Source organism: Poecilia formosa, unplaced genomic scaffold (genome assembly GCF_000485575.1).
Source record: "Poecilia formosa unplaced genomic scaffold, Poecilia_formosa-5.1.2 Scaffold159, whole genome shotgun sequence".
In the NCBI taxonomy this organism is placed as follows: domain Eukaryota; kingdom Metazoa; phylum Chordata; class Actinopteri; order Cyprinodontiformes; family Poeciliidae; genus Poecilia; species Poecilia formosa.
In genome coordinates this window covers 933,529-952,710 of record NW_006800098.1, presented here as the reverse complement: position 1 = coordinate 952,710, position 19,182 = coordinate 933,529, and the positions used below count along the sequence as shown (strand labels likewise).

The following is a 19,182-nucleotide window of genomic DNA, read 5'->3' as shown; positions in this document are numbered from 1 at the left end:
TTGCATAACTGAGATTAGGAGAGCTAATTGAATAATGTATCCACAACCAAAGGAATGCACTTGTGTATTTTGGGCGTCCATGTGCTCTCCGTATTTATTTTCCGTTACTTATCCTGCGAGAGATAACCATGCACTGCATAGATTCTCTGATATAATTTTTATAACGATGTATACGAGTTGAAATGGGTCAAAATGAAGCAGCGAGAATCTTCCTCTCTGATGGGAGAAAACTGACAGGATGTTCTCATATTTAAGCGGCATGCTTTATGAGTGGGAACCGGAAAGATAAAAAGGAACAAAGGCAGGACCGAGCCAAAACCGAAAATAAACTAAAAACAGAAACACAGAGCTACAGCAGTTTATGTCATCTTAAGCCCAGAGCCAAGGAAAATTATGGGCAGGATAGATTCAGAAGTGGAGGCATGCCAAGTATCAGAGGCAGTTCTCTACCCTGCTCCTCCACACGGTGTTGCACCTCTTCTGAACTGAAGATGGCACTATAGGCAGCCTCATAACCCCTGAATATATCTGAAAATGACACTTTTTTTTCACCATCGTCCTAAAACATTTAGATGATTATTTAAAACGCACTATTTAGCATAAATTAATCACTTGTATAAAACAATCTGAGAACGTGAATACATTAAAAAGGAAAAAAAAGGAAAAAAATCTTTCAATTTTATTCTCAGAATACCCTTTATAGTTTTAAACAGTCCTTGCCTTGCAAAAGCATTTGCTGATATGAAAGTATTTTTTTATTAGGAATTTATGTGAAAGAGCATCACAAAGTTGAGAATAATTGTCAACTAGGAAAGCAAATAAGAATTTTGTACAAATAAAGTCTAAACATTGTTTCCGATATATTTATTCACTTTTCCGCCACACGTTTTACATGTTGGCAAAATAAAGTGACATTTTGTTCTCAAAATTACTTCAGGATGCATACGACAGACTTTGATAGATTTATTAGGATTTTGTAAAGTGACAAAATGTGAAAAAGTTTATTTTTCAACTTCTTTTTATTGTGTAAAGAATTAAAACTTATTTCGACATGGAAATTGTAACGCCGAAAACGCCGAATGGAATGGAAACGCCGACATGGAAATTGTAAAGATGGGAACATTTTAAAAAGCTTGAAAAAAAAATTACTGTTCACTTTTTCTTTGAATCTACTGTCAAGTTATTGTCAAACCTAAATAGAGGAAATATTAGTGACAATCAACATAATGGGAGATGTTATGTTTGTTCAAATAAAGATTTTTCATGAAAAATATTTTTTGTGACTAAGGACAAATATCCAGATTACATCAACAAATAACTGCCTTTTGATAAATACACCTTTTCATAGAATAACTACAATATTTGGAAATTGTAAAGATTGACAGCTTTTCTATACGTCTTTCCTAATTATTCTCTAAATTGTTTGCAACGTGAAAGTGATCCCTCTACCTCTTGTGTCCTGTCTGGGCATGTAGTACAGAAACTGTCCAACTGGATACTCCGCTGCTCTGCGGTACCACACAGGGAAATGGTCCAGAGTGAACATGTTCTCTTTATCTGTGGAGGTCAGGAAAGACCTGAGGGGACAAAAACCATTGAAGTCTACCTTCAGTTTAAAATCTATGTATATGAAGAACAAAAGAGAAATGAATTGAATGTTAGTGGAAAATCATGCTTATTGTCAATTTGGAAGAGAACAGAGGGGGGAAAAAATCTCAGAGGAGTAGATTTGATTTGAAACCTCAAACATGGTAGCTGTTTAACACTCACTTGCCAACTCTTTTCTCAACACCCGTGTACCTCAGGAACCTCTGCAAGCCTGAACGAGTCCCCAAGAAAGCAGTCTCCACACCATCATCCATACTGGGAGAGCAAGAAAACACAAAGCACAAAGCAAAAAAAGGTGAGGCGAGGTTGAAATTATAAGGCTGGAAGCCCAGCACTGCATCCAGAGGGAATTTCATTTCAGCGTTTTTGTTCACCTAGATGTGTTAAGCATGAGAGCGGTCCAGTACGCTTCCATAGGTGCTGTAACAACAGCATCAAATAGAGTCTGTTGCAACAACTGTCTATCGCCTGTAAGGACAAAATAAGAGGGAAAAATCTGAAAGTTTTCAAAGAAAAATATTTACATTTCAAATCGCAAGCAAACAAAATTATTTGGTGAATGAAACTGAGTGTAGGCTTACAGTGCAGATCTTTTTCTTTCCCAGTGAGATATTTTATGACGGCCTGCAGCTGGGTCAGTTTGCGATGTGCCGGGTCGATATCTATCTCACAGTAGGTCCTGTAAAAACAAAAATATGTAGATAAATGTCTGTATACCTTTCCACTGAAACTTCTAAAAGGAAATGCAATACTATATGTTTACCACTCATTGGCTAAGGTCAGATCTGGAGTGATTAAGTCATGAAGACCTGATAAAGAAAGAGGGAAAAGGAGAGACTGAAAAAATGTTTTCTTAAAAAACAAAACAAAAAAAAAAAAACAGATTTACTAAAGCTTTACATCTACCTTCATCCAGTGAGACGTTTCCTGTGAAGATGTACTCTCCATACCCTCTACTCAAGACTATACCAAGACTGTCAAAATAGAAACAGAAAAAAATGTGTAATAATAAACACAACAGCACAAGCATCCATATGCTTACAGGTGATTAAATCTAAAAATATACATTGTTCATATACAGTAATTCTACTTATGTCAGGATTAGTGTTTCTAAATAAATGCAAAAATTGCCATCAGATGTCACTAAAATGCCATGAAGTCCTCAGAGGTCTGTTAGAGAACGTTAGTGAACAAACCGCATCACAACGACCAGACAGCAGAAAGGTCAGGGAGGAAGTTGTGGACAAGTTTAAAGCAGGGCTACAGAGTGTTGAAAGTGTGTTCACAGTGACCTTGAACTATTTTTGCATAAGAACAATTATCTTTTAATGTACAAAGATGGGAGCGACACAAAAGGTTAGCAGCTGTAAGCACAAGAGGTGGTTCCACAAAGTATTAGCTCAGGAGTCTGAATACAAATCCATGCCACACTTTTCATATGTAAAAAAAAAATTATTTGAAAGTCATCAGATCATTTCCTTTCTTCCTTTCTAAGTCAGAATCCTGGACTGTCTTATATCACATCTACTTCCAATGAAGCACATTGAAGTTTCTGCCTCTAAAGTGACAAAATGTGGAAAAGAAATTTAAGTGGTGTGAACACTTTTGCAAAGCACAGTAGATGCTATTTGCAAAAAAAAATAAAAAATTAAAAATTAACAAACCTGAATGGCGTCTCATTTATGACGGTGTAAAAATAATCGTTCTTCAAGAAGATCACTCTCCTCTGCAAGAAGGAAGCACAAAAGATCACAAATTTGACAACAACAACATAATAATCATGCAGTACTGGTTAAACAACCATCTCCATTAATTAAGCCATATTCTGAATTAATTCAGATGATAAAATAAATACTTGTTTAATTGGAATGAAAACGAGATAAGATGGCCTGGAACTATTTCATAAAAGGAAGCAAAGTACTTACTCCTTTGTCCACTGAAGATCTCACATCTAAGGACATTGTGCCGGTTTCTCCTTTGACCATGGCTGTCCTCAGCTATAAACGGAAACATCACATATTCAGGACTCTTGTTTATGATCATTTTAGTACAGCAGTCATTCAAAAATAAAAAAAATATATATATATATATGAAATACAAAATTGTGCACTGACTTTCTCTTCAGTATCCTCCCATTCAACCTCTGACAGATCAACACTGTTGTAGTTTGGTTTAGGCTTCAGTTTCTTTCCCTCTTTATACTGTCACAGACAAAAACACAGACATGTGGGAGTTTGTTACCAACGCCGCCGGGTTAATAAAAAGTCAACAGTCTCTCAGAGGATGTGAAGCAAATCTTTGCGTGTACCAGAGGCCGCAGTTCTGGATGAGACAGGATGTAACCATTATTGGTGATGAGGAAGGCGTAACCATGGATACCCAGCTGGAGGAACAGAACAGCAGAAAACCACTTATATCTCTCCTTGCTGTTACGACATTAATGACATTACACGGTGTGTTACAGTCGCACACATTGCTGTTTAAAAAGATGTGCTCAATTAACATCAATATTACAAATACAGCACAGCACTGCAGAGTCTACATAAAGACAGTAAGGAAGAAAACACCATATAAACAGAACACACCAAGAAATCAAATAGAGACTGGGTTAGGCTGATTTTGTTTTAGCTTTTTCCTCCCTAATCTGTGATCAGCCAGTGTGGAAACTGAAACATCTGATTATTGCTGTCAGTGAAGTGCTAAACACTCCCTTGTGTGGAAGATGTAAAAGGTTCAGTGACCTATTTTCAGTAGCAGTCAGAAGAAGACCAAATGGTGTGATTAGCAATTTAAAAGGAACCATTTTCCTCATAGACATGTTGTCTGTTTCTTTAAGCTGTAAATCACATATGATTTACCTTGTATCTTGGAGCTAATTTCATCAGTTCTCTTAAGGCCACATCTGTTCCTACCACACCCAGCAAAATCCCGTGAGACAGCTGGAGAGAAAAGGACACCAGAGCTCAATGTAATGAATTATACAAGGCCATGCTACCTTTAAGGTAGCATGGCCTTTGCACAACTGAGCACAACTTTGACAGAAAAATAAATAAATAGAGCCAGACTTTGAATCCATTATAATCTATATTGATGTTCATACTTCCCTTCCTTCTGTACTCATGCATCAGTATGAACATAAAACCATACATTTAACAAATAAAAAAAAACAAAAAGTCAACTTACAGTTTCTTCCTTCTTACTGAAAACAGGCATGGCGACTGAGGTCATCAGAAGCAAACTCTGTGCATGAGTGTTAAACAGCTGCAATACAAAAAAACACAGATATACACTTAAACTTCTGTTGAAGTAAAAGTGACTTATGGATGCATTCATAAAGGAACAGAGAACTTGGCAGACAAAGTAGTAAAAAAAAAAGCAAGGAAATGTGACAAAGTTGATGAAAATGAGGTGAATAAATGAATGAGTTCAAAAGAATACTTTCTGTATTTTCAGATTTTTAAGACTAACATATATGACACAAAGATTACTAATGCTTAGCGTGCTCTATGGTCGGTTTCTAACAAATCAAACTGTGAAGAGCGTCATCAGCCAAGTTCAGTTTTAGAAAAACGTAACAAAAACATCTACAGACAACAAAACGCTGTCTGGAAGCTGTTAGATGGAAACAACATTCTAAACAAGACATTAGCATGATTACCCCTTACACGAATACCCTTTACTTTACATAACTAAGCTAAAACTCCAATTATTCCAATTATGATTACCTCATCTTTATTGGGAAGCTGAATGGGATAATGGAGAGAAGAAGAAAACAAACCAGGATGAAATGCATGACACCAAAAAGAAAGAATGACAAGGAAGGAAAAATGATGCAGCTGAACAAAGAAGATGCACCAAAACCTAAAGAGAAAGATTTGTCTTTATTCTAACTGTATCATATTCATTCTGCCCAACAAGTTTGTAAATAATGAGAGAAGAAGACTGACCACACTGTCCATGTAGGCCTCTGTCCAGATGATGTCGTGGTCATGGTTGATAACCATTGGTCGACTGAGAACGTGGAGATATTCCATGACGTTTTCCTGAACATCAGCCAGTGTGGACACGTGTGTGTAATAACCTGCAGGATAAGCAAATTCATGCAAACACATTTCACTTACCTGGAAAATGCAGTAAATTTAGAGTCCATAAAATATCAGAGAAATTATTAAGATATAATTACGGTAGTTTTTTTTTTAAATTTTTATTAAACTGTGCGATTTCTATTGATGCTAAAATAAAAGCAATGCATTATTTCACCAGACATCTCGACGTACAAAATTACATAAATGTGTGTGTCGATAACTCTCCTGTGGTTTGACGTAGTCCAGGTTTTATGTGATTATCAACGTATCAAATGAACAAAATTCATCTTAGGAAAATACTCCTAATTCTGTCAGATATAGAGTGCATTGGAAAAATATTTTCACCCTTTGCAGATCTCACACTGTTCAGTTGTTACAAGACAATATGTGCGGACAGCTGAAAGTTTAGAGCTCTTAACTTGAAAGAGAATCTCCAACAACAAATTTGAATAAGTTTTTCTCCAAGACTGGCCGTCTGCCTCCACTCAAGAAACGTGACCCCAAAGCATGATGGAGCCATCACCCTGCTTCCAACTGGCCAAATTCTGTTAAACTGACCAGTAAAAATGTATGAAAATGTAAGGAATATAAATACAGAAATGGTAGCAGTTGGGAGGGATTACCAGAACCAAAATTTCATTGAATGCTGCATCTTTCTGATCTGAACTGATGCATGACACCATGTAATTCACAAGGGGGCAGCAACTGATAGCTACAACTAGCCTCAATTCTGATCTAGTTGAAAATAAGGAAATACCTTCATCTCTACTCTGAGACTGATATGATTTTTCCTAAGAGACTCTGGTTTAATTACTGGGTTGGGCTTTTCTCTGAAACATTTGAAAAAAGGAAAACAGAAGAAACAAAAACATAAATTAGCTTTACCCTTGTTGTTGCAGGCGATCCATTTAACATTTTCAGCAAACGTCATCTCGCGCCCAATGAGATACGTAAACACTCGAACCTGCGGAAACGGATAAAAGAAGCGTCTAAGCGGCAGAAAACACCCCACATTCAGTACTCTAAACAGCTGAGTCAAAATAAACTTCACACCCGACGTTCTGGAAAGTTAAACTCTTCGAAAACATCCTTGAAGTCCTCCATGGCGCCGTCTGTTATCAGCATGATGGCCTGGTTGCACAGGCTGCCCTGCCCCAGTGAAGCAGCCTAAACACATTCATCCACAAACGTGACTGGAAATAACTGCACCATTTCACAACAAATTTTTATCATATATATATATATAATTTTTTTTTTTTTTTGCAAAGAATAGAGACCAACCTCGTTAAGGACCTTAAAAGACTCCTTCATTGCCTTTTTTACTTTGCCCTCTCCTCTGACTTGAAGCTCATCCACCAAAAGCTTGAAGTGCTGTAATGTCAGATAAAATATATAATCAGACAACATCACGTCTTCATTGCTACTTTAATTTTGGCAAATGCAGGCAAACTGACTCATGTGTTTTAGGAGGTAGAAAACATGAGAAGGACTGTGCAGTCAAGGGCTTATGCCTGGTTCCCTGGCACACTGACCAATAAAAAGCAAAGTTACTACAGCCCTAGGAGGTAATCAGGATTAATTAACACATGCACACAGGCTATTGCATGCACAGTGAGTAGTGGCTTCTGTGGTTGGACTTTACAGAAAATGTAGATTAAAGATAACTTATTGTCACTCTTTTGGTACATTTGCAGAAATATGTCTATTTTGTTAAAAAAAAAAAAAAAAGAGAAAAACATGTACATTTTTTAAAAATTTATTTTGCTAAAAGGAGAAAAGGGGGAAAGAAATTTGGGAAAAATCTGCAACATGCAGTGACTCACAATAGTGTGTATATTCCTTGACCTTCCCCACATTTTGTTCCTTTGCAAACACAAAACTTAAGGTGCTTTGTTGGTATTTTAACAAGTCAGCAAGTCAGAATAAGTTGGATGGAGCCAGTTTGGAGGCTGCAAAAGACTTCAGACTCGATCTGAGGTTCACTTTCCAGCAGGAAAACTACTCTAAACACACAGCCAGCACTACAGCAGGATGGTTCATATGAAAATATATTCATGTGGTCGAATGGCCTAGTCAAAGAATAGGTCTAAATCCAATCAAGACTGAGGCGTGCCTTGAAAATTGATGCTCACAAAGTGCAAAATACGCGTCTGACCTTCAGCTATTTTGCAAAAAAAAGTTCCAGTTTCTAGTTGCGTAAAGCTGCTAAACGCTGCAGCAAAATGTGTTTTGACAAAATGTTGAATCAGGAATGCCAATTACAAACGCAGGCAATACTTTTCACTTCCTACTTTGAGAAAAAATTATTGTTTAACACTACACAGCATTTTACTTTAACTTCACAATTACACACCACTCTAAAATCCTTCACACATTGAACTTTATGGTGGTAGCACAATTTTTTTCTTCTTCAAAATTCCAATGAGCGTGAATGCTGTATCTAACTCATAAAAACAAGCACTCACATTTATAGGTGGTAGCTCAGAAAAGCTCATCATGAGCTCCTGCTTCAAAAAATGGGTTTTGGAAAGACATGATTGCCGAGCGTTCTTTAATAAGGATGAACAAATGTGCCAGCCAACATCTGTCCATTCTCCTGCAGCCCATCTCTCTGTGCATTCAGCCAATCAAATCCCACCCTCACACGCCACATGACGCGCTTATACAACTGTCAGCAGCCAGCGACCTCACCTGATCCGTAACAATGTGGATGGGAGTGAAAGTAGGGCACATATCCAGTAAACAGACACGCACATGCTATGGCGGAGCAGACTGAGCAGGTGTTGGGATATCAAAGCATGAGAACTGATGAGCAGGAGGAGAAAAAAATGATTGCAGCAGAAAAGCAATGAGATATTAATGGTACTGCTTTGTATTTATTCTAAAAATGAAATAAAAGATGTGACTAAAGAGTAAAGTATTTAATATGCTTAGTCTACTAAAAAAGAGAATTTGAATGCCTCATTTTACAATAAAGTAAGCAGAAATGGTATTTCTAAGACGAATGAAAAATACATTAAAGAAATTATAACTGGCTGGCAGAAAATGGACACAAGTGAATAATGTGTTTTGGACTTTCATTATGTTTGGGGGTATAAAGGGTCTTACAGCGAATGCTACAATTACAGCGCGTTCTTACATAAAGGATTTAATTATTCTTCATCTACCCATACATATACACCTGTAATATTTAACAGGTGGGTAATTTAAAACGTTTAGATGTGGCACAACAGAAAACGGATGGAATCCGAGCTGCACCAGCGCAGAGAAACGTAGAAATGTTTCCAATAGTTTTCTAATTTACTGAGATGCAGCTGAATTACACTGACCTGCTACCAGCGAGAAGCAGGATAAAATGCCCCCAAGACCTTGACCCTGAACTTAACCTGTGATGTTTTACTATCATGTGAATCTCTGTCATCAGAGGATTAGCAGGATTGGGTCAGCAGAAGCTAATTGTATTAATTAGCTGTAAAGCCAGTATGCGTCTGGCTTTTTTGTTGGTGGTGTGTGTGTGCGCGCGCGCGTTACCTCTCTGTTATCCAGATCAGCTTGTACCAGCATGCCCTTGAAACAGGGTTCCACGTAGCGAACATAGTCACTGTACTGGAGAGAAACCAACAAAATGAGAGAAATTAGGAAACATTTAGTAACATAGAAAGGTAACAGGAATAAAAAAAAGTTAATATTTTCATATTCAATCAGATGAAAGTCTCGAAACCAATACCACATCCCTGGGTGTTCTCATACTTACAGCTATGATGTTTACAAAGTCATTTTCTCCCAGAGTGTCTAGGATGGTATTAATTGTGTGCTTGGCTATCGTCAGTCTCAGCCCCTTCATGCTGCCGCTCACATCCACCACGATTATCACGTCTTTGGGAGACGTGGCGGCCTGTATGTACCTGAACAGACAGGTAAAGATCACGATGACGTCAACAAGGAAGTGCAGGAACGGAGCAAGGGTTATCCTTTTATTTGTTCCTCCAGTCTTCCGTTCCTTGCATACCATCATCCCTTTATTGCCATCCCCTGACTTTCTAAGCCAATTACACGCAAACAAGATTTCCACTGTAGCAGATGTGATTGGAAGCAGTCGAGACCATTTAGCTCCGTGATTTCCGCTTTCCAAAACAACAGCCTGTCTAAGAACGTCGCAAAGTTCCTGGAACTTCAAAAGCTGTTCCATGAAACTTTCCAGGAAGGCAAGATGTTGCTCTGTTTGTGCAGCCTTACTCCTGGGAATGTTTTACTTGATTATTTTTATGAAAAGAGGTAATTTTTTCTAATTAAAAGCGTACAATATTTGGCCAGATCATTCCTTTCTTTTTTTTTTACAGAACATACATTTAAAAAATGTAGGCTATGTGCAATATGTGCAATAGCAATGTGTTCCTATTTTGTTGGCACCAAAGACTGGTGTCTGCCTGCGACAGTGAGAGATGCTGCAAAAAAGAATCAACTACGACAACAATGTAGAGGAGGCTGATGATCTCTGTCACAAAGTGTAGGAAGAATGTAGCTGAGATTTAAAGTGATAAAAAAATCTTTATTTTTAAGATTTTTAGTAGCAGGCAACATGTTTGTTTTAAAAAGACATCACTGCGTGACCGATGACGGAATGGTTGTAGCTTTACCAGTTTCTGTTTCTGCAGTCAAAGGTGACCACGCCATTTTCATCTGGAATCCACTGGATTCCTGAGAATGTAAAAACCAAAGCAAAAAAAAAAAAAAAAAGATCTGAGAGTCAGTACACAGAAGGATTTAACAGTAACCATCTTTCCCCTAAAGGTACTACTCCTACCATATCTACTGCCACCATGCACTGAATTTTACATACAACATACCAAGTAAGTATCCTGTTTGACTTTAGTTTAACATGTATCTGCTGCTCCACTTACTGCATTAACAGCACAGTAATGGGTGAAAATACAGCAGGTAAATATAAAAGCAAGGTAAATTTGCAGGATGCAAAAACAGCCCCTCAGTGTACCTGGGTAGAGCCTGAAGAAGCCTGTGGCACTGCCAAAATATTGCCAAGTGAGAGTTGGATCCTTCTGGAAGTTATCAATAAAAATATCATTCAGAGCCTCAGACATGTAGACCCCATTTAGAATATCAGGATCTGCAAAAAGAGGCAGAAAAACAAAGTTGGATTTCGTAAGAGATTTACTGCATTTGTATGGAAATCCAAGCCTTCTGATTTTCTTACCTCGATTGTAAACATTTGTAGGAACTTGGATGTTACTCTGCTGTGTGCTAACTGGAAGTTTATTGAAATGTTCATTTTTCTCTAAGAGGAATTCTCCACCAAGTGGTATTGGATTGCCCTCCTCATCCACAGTGTTGATCAACAGGGAGTTAAAGTAGTCAAACTGGGGAAAAAGTTCAAGAACAGATGCTTGTAAGGCAGGGCCAGCCTGGAGCATAAGAAAACTTTGTGACGAATTCACTTTCTTATATCACAAGACAATTACATCATACCAAAAAAAAAAAAGAAAACAAACACTGCATTTATTCGTGTTGCTTGTGCACCTTTTTCTGACATACTTTTTCCTTCCACTCAACTTTCCATTTACATGCTTTAATACCATACTCTGAAAAGAGGTGTTAAAGATGCAGCAATCTGTTAGGCTAGCCTTCTTTACCAGAGTGTAGATCAGTCTCTGTGTTATGAATCTATGAAGTATAAAAGCTAGGGTGTACAGAAAATGGATGGATGGATGGAAATTCTGCTTATTAAAAGCCTAATAAAAATAAAGATATAGGCATTCAAACTGCACTTCTGGGGTTAATAATATAATTTTACACAATTTAACACAGCTCTGGTAAATTAGGAGTGCTGAATATCACTAAAACTAAGCAAACAGGATAAAATGACGTACAGCTCGCCTGGATAAATGGTTGAACCCAAACACATTCTCACTTACCTCTAGCGTTTCGTTGTATTCATGCCCCAGATCAGCATCTTCTGCTGCTTCTGCTAATCTCTGTGGCAAAACACAACTTCTTAATAGCACTCAAAACTACAATCATGTTACTGAAGCACTTGTTGTGATTGATAAAGCAACAGTTACTGATGATGGATCAAACAAGCAGCAGACTCCCTGCATCAAACATATCGTCTGTTCACTTCTCTAGCATGTCGTTATTACCTTCACTGATTTCATTTTCCTTCCCAGCATTTCCTCCATTTCCTCCGCAAACTTCTTTACCAGCTCTTCACCGTTCACCTCCTCCATCTTCACCACGCCCTCCACATCCTTGTATTTCTTCAAAACAAATTTTGACCAATTTAGTCAAGTCCATGTTATGTATATTTAAACATTTGCAGTTAAAAAGTTAGACTAAGCATCTACAAGCTACGTTTGGGTTTCCACCCGCCAAGTCTGCACCTTACAGGATTTGACCCAATTGCAAAAGTGACTCAACTATGCTCACATTAATAAATTGAGCGTCGGTAAAATAGCCATCAGTGCAGACGGCTTTAATTCCTGTGCCTCCTGAATACGCGGTGGGAACAGATTCGGAGTTTGCAATTGGTTTTGTGGAAAAACCCGGCTGGTTTTGGGTCAAATTTGTTAAGCAGCTTTCCAAATCTACTTTTGCGAGCAGCTTAGTGTCTTTATGTAAATCATGAAGCCAGACAGAATCTTATTCTGTACCATCACAGGCAAAATAAAAAGACCACCAGGTCAGATCTCGTATTCAGAATAAAAACCATAAATCATGCCACCTTGTTGCTGCTAAGAAAGATTCCTAAACTCTATAAAACCTAGGGTAGCTTGTTAAAATCATACCCGAATCATAGCTCCACCTGATATGAATGTGCATGAGTTAATTATGTTTGGCTGTTAAATATTTTTTTTAAGCCTTTTAGGGATAATTGCTAAAAAATTATGAATCTAATGATGACTGGACATATTTTCCAAAATGTTCATATTACGCTCCGATTTCATGCCTTGGGAATGGGAGTAGCAGCACTAAGAGTCTTTGAAATATAAAAAATTATAACCTCTCTAAGTCAAAACACATCTGAGCAGTCTCTTGCTGGTTGGAGTGACATTTTTACATTTTCTTACAATAAGTAGACTATAGAAAGCTACATTAAACTATTGGTTGTCAAAGCAGGTACAACAAGTCCAAAACGATGGATGAATGGATGTCTGGGCAAACAGATTGTTGTATTAAATCATGTTAAATTTATTCCTCATCATATTTAACAAATACGAAGGGGAATAAAGCATGGAAATACTAATAACCTATACTCATTTGACCAGAAAAAGGCTTCAAAAATGAATTAGAATACTTCGTGAACACACTGTAAAATCATCAAACTCTATCAAACAAATCAATTTAAAACTTACTGAATGTATAGGTTTTCTTTTTTTACTTTCACAGAAACAGTTTTTTTAATTTCCCCTATCTTGCAGCAGGAAAGCAGATATAAACAAGAGAAAGGATTATAAAGGAAGGATTATGAAGAGCTCTTTGCAGCCTACAGCAAATAAAAACAAAGCTGTGGCTGCTGAACAAAAATCAAAATGTTCTTTCAGGATCTTGCAACTGAAAAATATTTAGTAGCTTAGCCAGGCTACACAAGCAAGAAGTCCGAGTCGCAAAACGGTCTGCAGCTAGAAAGCCATTGATTAGACACAGGTAGGCGATTAATGGCTTCATGTTGCGAAGATTAAACTAATGCACTGGATGCTTTTTACACACCGGTGGCCGAAAACAAAGATAAGCTTCTGAAATATGAGAAAGCGACACGGTCTGCGTAAACACAGCCAATAACAGTAGAGTCACTGCACAAATTTGTGTGAAAACAAGGGATTTACATATCCAAATGGGGAAGTTAATGTCCTGAACGAATGCATGCCTTGGACATATTTCAGCATCCAAAATCTGTTGGGAGAGATTTTATTTTACAACGCATTTAGTAAAAGATCGAAAAGTTAATGAGAGGTATCAGAATAAAAACGCACAATACGAGTGCGGCAGATGGTGAATGGGCCTGCCAGGGACTCCAGAGGGTGGCATGCAGAGAAAAATTGCATGTACTAATTACTGAACAACATATCCGAGTCGTATTTAGGTTAACCGTGTGACCAGATTGGTCTATGGTTATCGAGCAGATGCTGTATGGAAAATGTATGCCATTAAACTCAAAGGTAATGAATGGTTTCCCTTTCAAACCTGTCTTTTTTTCTTCCTGCAAAAAAAAAGCAGCAGCCAAGGTTAGTTAAATTAATCTGTTAAGATTTGTGTATTAATCCAAGTGTCCTGACAGCTAGAATGTAATGCAAAAAGCTTGATCAATTTCTTTGCACAACTTCCTATATTTGTCCGTGTAGATAAACTGTAAATGTTCTTAATCCTTAACATGTAACTATCACTGTCTTCCACTCAGCAAAAGGTGTGTGAAATTCCCAAACTGCAGGGAATGTTTCCCAGATGGCGTATGAAGCACTTTGGAAATATCTACTAACCGACGTCTGTTTTGTTCAGAAATGGGTCAAGTTGGCTTTTACTGCGTGAACATGTGGGTCATCTTACCTTCTGCAAAAGTTTAGCTCCAGAATATCTATTGGACAAAGCAGCGATCTCTTTTCCGAAGGACGCAGCCCACTGCTGCACACTGAACACAGGAAAAAAAAGAAACACCATTCACTGCTTTAAAGTTGTTATTGTCTGAGCCGCTCCTAAGTCAAACGAAAAAACAGCAAATATCTAATACCGAACATCTATCGAATCAGTCAGTAGATTTTAATTCTAATTGATTGATTAAACCCAAATCCTGGAATATTGTTATACAACGTACCCCCACTAAAGAAGAAAAAAAAACATGCATAATTTTTCTTTCACTGCAAATATTCAAATAAAACACCTTGACATTTGCAGTTTTAAAAATGACAAAATGTAAAAATTTAAAATAAAAAGTTTAGATGTCAAGGTGGCTCCCTAATGAGAGATTAAATGAGCTTACTGAAGGTGACCGTGGAAGAGGACAGACATGGCTGCCAGGCCAAAGGGTTATTCTGTGCTCAATAACATGCAGTAATTCTACAAAATCCTCTATGCGAATGCAACCGAGATAAGGTCATAGCGTAGACAGGATGTGACAGATGGCTCAACCTATGGGGAGTCAGCCAGCTCTCTGGGACGTGGGCAGCTTGCTCCCCTCAGTACTGAACACGCTCAGTATTTGCTGACAGATTCGTTACAAACTGTTTATTGTACAATGACAAAAAAAAAAAAAAAAATCTTTACTTTCTGAGATTTTTTAAAAATTGCAAAGAAGATTCTTTGTCACTCAAAGGCACAACATCGATGGCACGATTGCGTTGTGATATTCTTTAAATCACAGTTTTGTGATTTGTGTAATAAGACTATTTCATTAATATTGGGTCCAATTTAAAACCTGACCAAAACACAAGCCGAAAATAAAGATCGTCGTCTAAATAGATACTAAAACAGAAAATAAATTTGTGAACTCAAATGTTTTTCATGTTTTTATACTTATTCAGATTTGGAAAGTGATCAAATCAAATTCCATACTTTTACAAGTACGGCTTTAACACATTCAAGTTTGTTGAATGTTTATGTTTAATATTTCTTTTCAGTATGTTTTCTTTTCATCCTATCAAAAACAAAAAAAACAAAACAAATTGGAAGTACTTGTACGCATGATGGAGGCGATACCCGTTTTTTCTTTGTACTAAAACATCCTAACAGTACTTTTCCAAAAAAAAACATAAGGCCTTAATTGAATTTAAGGTAAAGCAGGATGATGCCGCAAGTCACGTGGAAGAAAATGTGGCTAAAAGCAGGTAAGACTTTGACAGAAAAGAAAATACTTAATAAATGCAAAATTCTGTCTACTGCAAAATTGTGATAAACGTCAAATAAATAAATAAAAGCAACCCTGGAACAAAATGGAGAAGAGGAAATGAGCAAGAACAGGAGTAAATGTGAACAGAGCAGATTGGAAAGAGAATATAAGGATTAAAACGTGTCCATTTTCTTCCTAATGGTAGCAGAATAGTGAAGCTGCCACAGCGACTAAACAGCTGACCCGTCCTGATGTGAAATGTAACCGTCGTTGCTTTGTTCACTTCCAGTGAAGCAAGAGCCTCCAAATCTTCAGACGGCATAATGAATTTTGTGTCAAAGTGACCTGAGGTGACCAGAAAAACTGCTGCTTTAATTCTTAGTCACTCTGGCCCAATGACACAATTTTCTAAAACATCAGCAGCCGCATCAGAGGTTTTCTCAATTACAAACAAATGATTTAAAAAGAGAGGCTATTACTTCTTTCACAGATACATCAGTTTAAACATCGTTTTTCTTTTGATAAATGAAATCATCATTTGAAAACTGATTTTTTTGTATTTTACCCATAAGAAAAGAAAACACAACAGTAAAGGATAAAACTAGGTAACAGGGTCAGATGTTTTGCTAAATTAAGCAAACATCTAGTTTACAATTGTAAAAATATATAAAATTATAATAACTGAAGTTTTGTTGTGGTCAGAAAGAAAAAATAACCAGAATTTACTTGGAAACAAAATTCTCCGTCTGTGGCAGCTGAAAGATTCTAGGGTAATTTGGCAGTTCTTTGTATCCCACAGGTTAACAGATGGCCCATACAGTATGCTTAAGCCAAATTGGAAAAAACAATATTGAGTCATCCGTAATGGCAACGGCTTTAAGAACCATGCTGCTGGTGGATTTAAAAGCGTACACATGGAATCTACCTGATCAAATTGTCTTTTGACATTAAGTGGGAAATGTCATTGTTGATTAGCAGATCAGCGTGCTTCGCTTTGAGGAGAAGCAATATCCACTGACAGATTCATTTTAAATATTTATGTGAACTTTTAAACAAATTAAGTTGATCTGAGAGGGGTTTAGAAAATCAGGACCGTCATTGTTTTCTCCCTGGTCTGCCAGAGTTGCACTCATTGCAGCTGTACTCACGTTTCTGGTGGGATCTTCATCTGGCCGTCAACCACCAGGCACAGTGAGCCAGAGAGGATAATCCACATCAGCATCATCAGCCTCCTTCTGCGTGGCCCACTTCTGCCCAATGTGATGGCATTCCCAGCGTTTCCCAAGCCACAACAGCTCATCCATGCAGCTGTTGCAATCTGCATCGTTCCACCTACTGCTGCAGACTGGCCCAAGCAGAACAGAAATCATGGGGTTAGTGTTAAAAGAATTTTAAAAAAGAAAAGAAAAAAAGGAATTGTTGTCATAGAAGGACTACATCCGGGTTTCCCCTTGGAAAAGAAAAGAAAAACCGATTCGTTAGCTTTGCTAGCTAGCTAGCCAAAGAAATAAAATGAAAACAAAAAAAGCTGTGCAAACAATTTTGGTCCTGGACACCCAGCTTTAAACCAAAACATAAGCAAAGTTCTTAAACATGTTACTTACACCCTTGGAAAATTGATTTATTTTCCAGTGAAGAGCTTTACTGCTACAAAATGACGGGTGGCTCTGTGAATTACTCAGCATAAAGCGGGCACACCTGAGAGGTGTCCTCGTTAATTAGCATGCCACACTTCAGGCTAATTCTGGTTTTCTCTTGTAATCAAAGACAAATTCACATGTAAAATATAACATCGACCTATTAAAGAGCGGATAAACAGTAATCTTACTGCCTTTTCTGAATCAAAAATATGATCTAATAACATTTTAGCTTTTAGGCTTCCACTTTTAAAAGAAAGAATGTGCTTTTCAAATTCATATTAAATACATTCCTACATTTGACTTTGGTCAAATAGCATGATAATGACATAATGTAATTTTACTGTCTGATTTAGGTCTTCACTTGCAAAACTATGTTTCTTCGCCTTTGCCAGCTTTTGTCAATCTGAACACAGTAAAATCTGTCTTTGAAATAAAGTGTACCAAAGTGTAAATTAAATATTACAATTAACCATGAGCAAATCAGAGAATTTCCAAAAAATCTGCTGTGGAGTAACAAATTATCTTTAAAGGTATCAATCCTGTGGGGGGGAAAAGAGAAACCCAGATATCCAGCTTCCCAGCAACAGTTTCTGTCTCGTTCAGGGTTATTCCAAGGCATTCCTATGTCAAATGGGATATAAGACAACTCAACTTGCCTATAATCACTTGGGGACAAAATATCAAGATGCTTGAATTCTATTACTAAAAGCAATGATATATATTTTTTCTTTTTAAGAAGCGGCTGAAATAAGCTTACTCCAAACAGTGAAGTAAGCTTATTTCTCCACCCTAATAAGGTGGAGGCTCAGTCTGATGTATAGCTTGAGAGGCTCTGCATCAGCAAACTAAAAGAGGTTTGTTGAAGTGAACTGTTCACCTCATCAGGATCTCTTTGGAGGTTTTCTGGGGAAGTCCCACTGAGAGGAAACCCTGACTAAGGTGGTGGGTCAACATGTTCTCTGTGGTGGTTTGGGATGGCCTGGCCTCCCCCTCAATGACCTGTAGAGCGTTTCCAGGGAAAAGGATGTCTGGGTTTCCCTCCTGAACTCGTTGCCCCCGGCAACTCGATCTTGGATAGGCAGAAACTAAAAGCATCTATGCACCTGCAAAAACGCCTCAAACAACATGACCGTTGTGGTCGTCTCCAGATCCACAGTGATATGTTGAGCTCTTTTACTAAACCCAAAGACTGAGTTCTGCCTGGTGGTACTTTTAAGAACTCAAAAGCAGTCCATAATATTATGCAGATAAGCAGGGTTGTGTAAAAACAAGTAATGGTGAAATGTAACGTTGCAGCAGCAGAGGATAGTACTCACTGTGTCATATTTTAAAGGTTTTAAGAGGCATACTGATTTGAAGAGAAAGTTGCTGGATGTTGAACACGGAAAAAAAAAAAAGTCTGAATGGCTGGTTTGATGTCAGCTGAGCTGGGTATCCCCGCATATGAAAGAATGGGCAATGTTTTTATCCCGGATGTCAGACGTCACTTCTGTGCACAAGGGGTCCCATGTAAGTCCTGTCATTCTTCAACACCTCACTTTCCAGGGCTTTGGTCTTATTTCTATAACTTCTATCCTCCACTTCTCTCTTCCATGCTTTTCCCTCTCTTGAATCCAGGGGAAAAAAACAATACTAGATACAAATTCAGTCCAGCTCAGTCATTTTTTTTTTTTTTCTAAAAAGGAAAGAGAGCATTTACATTTCCGGAAAGTAATGTGAGACTTTTCCACCGCTCTTCCAGACAGCTTCACATGGTCCCCGGTTGAAAAACAAAACTGTCCGAAACAAAGGAATTAACATGCAGAGAGCCGACGGCTAGACTGATGAATGGATTGTAGGGACATCCTCTCTCTCCAGAGTATCTTTTCCTTCTCTCTTCCAGCACCACTTTATACCATAATCCAACCAGGATTAAACCCCTCCTCCCACCATCCCTCTCACACTCCACACACACTGACACAATATCGCTCCATTTTCTCTTCCAGAAGTGCTTTGTTCCCTGCTTTTCTTTCTGGCT

At 37.8% G+C, this 19,182-nt stretch overlaps 1 protein-coding gene across 8 annotated transcripts in view; it reads right to left on the bottom strand.

Moving 5' to 3' along the window:
* Positions 1-19,182, bottom strand: part of cacna2d4a (calcium channel, voltage-dependent, alpha 2/delta subunit 4a) — a 78,950-nt gene that overhangs the window by 58,385 nt on the left and 1,383 nt on the right. For 3 of the 8 annotated variants that reach the window (XM_016677618.1, XM_016677619.1, XM_016677622.1), the window contains exons 1-27: positions 17,130-17,232; positions 16,674-16,870; positions 14,250-14,331; positions 11,849-11,965; positions 11,624-11,683; positions 10,906-11,068; positions 10,687-10,818; positions 10,331-10,391; positions 9,448-9,598; positions 9,225-9,299; positions 6,975-7,064; positions 6,747-6,860; positions 6,579-6,657; positions 5,556-5,689; positions 5,334-5,351; positions 4,792-4,869; positions 4,467-4,547; positions 3,917-3,991; positions 3,723-3,809; positions 3,534-3,605; positions 3,273-3,334; positions 2,515-2,582; positions 2,372-2,417; positions 2,190-2,287; positions 1,983-2,076; positions 1,771-1,863; positions 1,450-1,577 (exon numbers count right to left, since the gene is read on the bottom strand). In XM_016677618.1, coding sequence (XP_016533104.1) covers positions 1,450-1,577; positions 1,771-1,863; positions 1,983-2,076; positions 2,190-2,287; positions 2,372-2,417; positions 2,515-2,582; positions 3,273-3,334; positions 3,534-3,605; positions 3,723-3,809; positions 3,917-3,991; positions 4,467-4,547; positions 4,792-4,869; positions 5,334-5,351; positions 5,556-5,689; positions 6,579-6,657; positions 6,747-6,860; positions 6,975-7,064; positions 9,225-9,299; positions 9,448-9,598; positions 10,331-10,391; positions 10,687-10,818; positions 10,906-11,068; positions 11,624-11,683; positions 11,849-11,965; positions 14,250-14,331; positions 16,674-16,870; positions 17,130-17,210 — 2,536 coding nt within the window. In that variant the 5' untranslated portion in view covers positions 17,211-17,232. Of the gene's footprint in view, positions 1-1,449; positions 1,578-1,770; positions 1,864-1,982; positions 2,077-2,189; positions 2,288-2,371; positions 2,418-2,514; positions 2,583-3,272; positions 3,335-3,533; positions 3,606-3,722; positions 3,810-3,916; positions 3,992-4,466; positions 4,548-4,791; positions 4,870-5,333; positions 5,352-5,555; positions 5,690-6,578; positions 6,658-6,746; positions 6,861-6,974; positions 7,065-9,224; positions 9,300-9,447; positions 9,599-10,330; positions 10,392-10,686; positions 10,819-10,905; positions 11,069-11,623; positions 11,684-11,848; positions 11,966-14,249; positions 14,332-16,673; positions 16,871-17,129; positions 17,233-18,481; positions 18,772-18,864; positions 19,052-19,182 lie in introns of those variants that run through there. The other 5 variants (XM_016677625.1, XM_016677620.1, XM_016677623.1 and 2 more) reach the window with 4 other exon arrangements.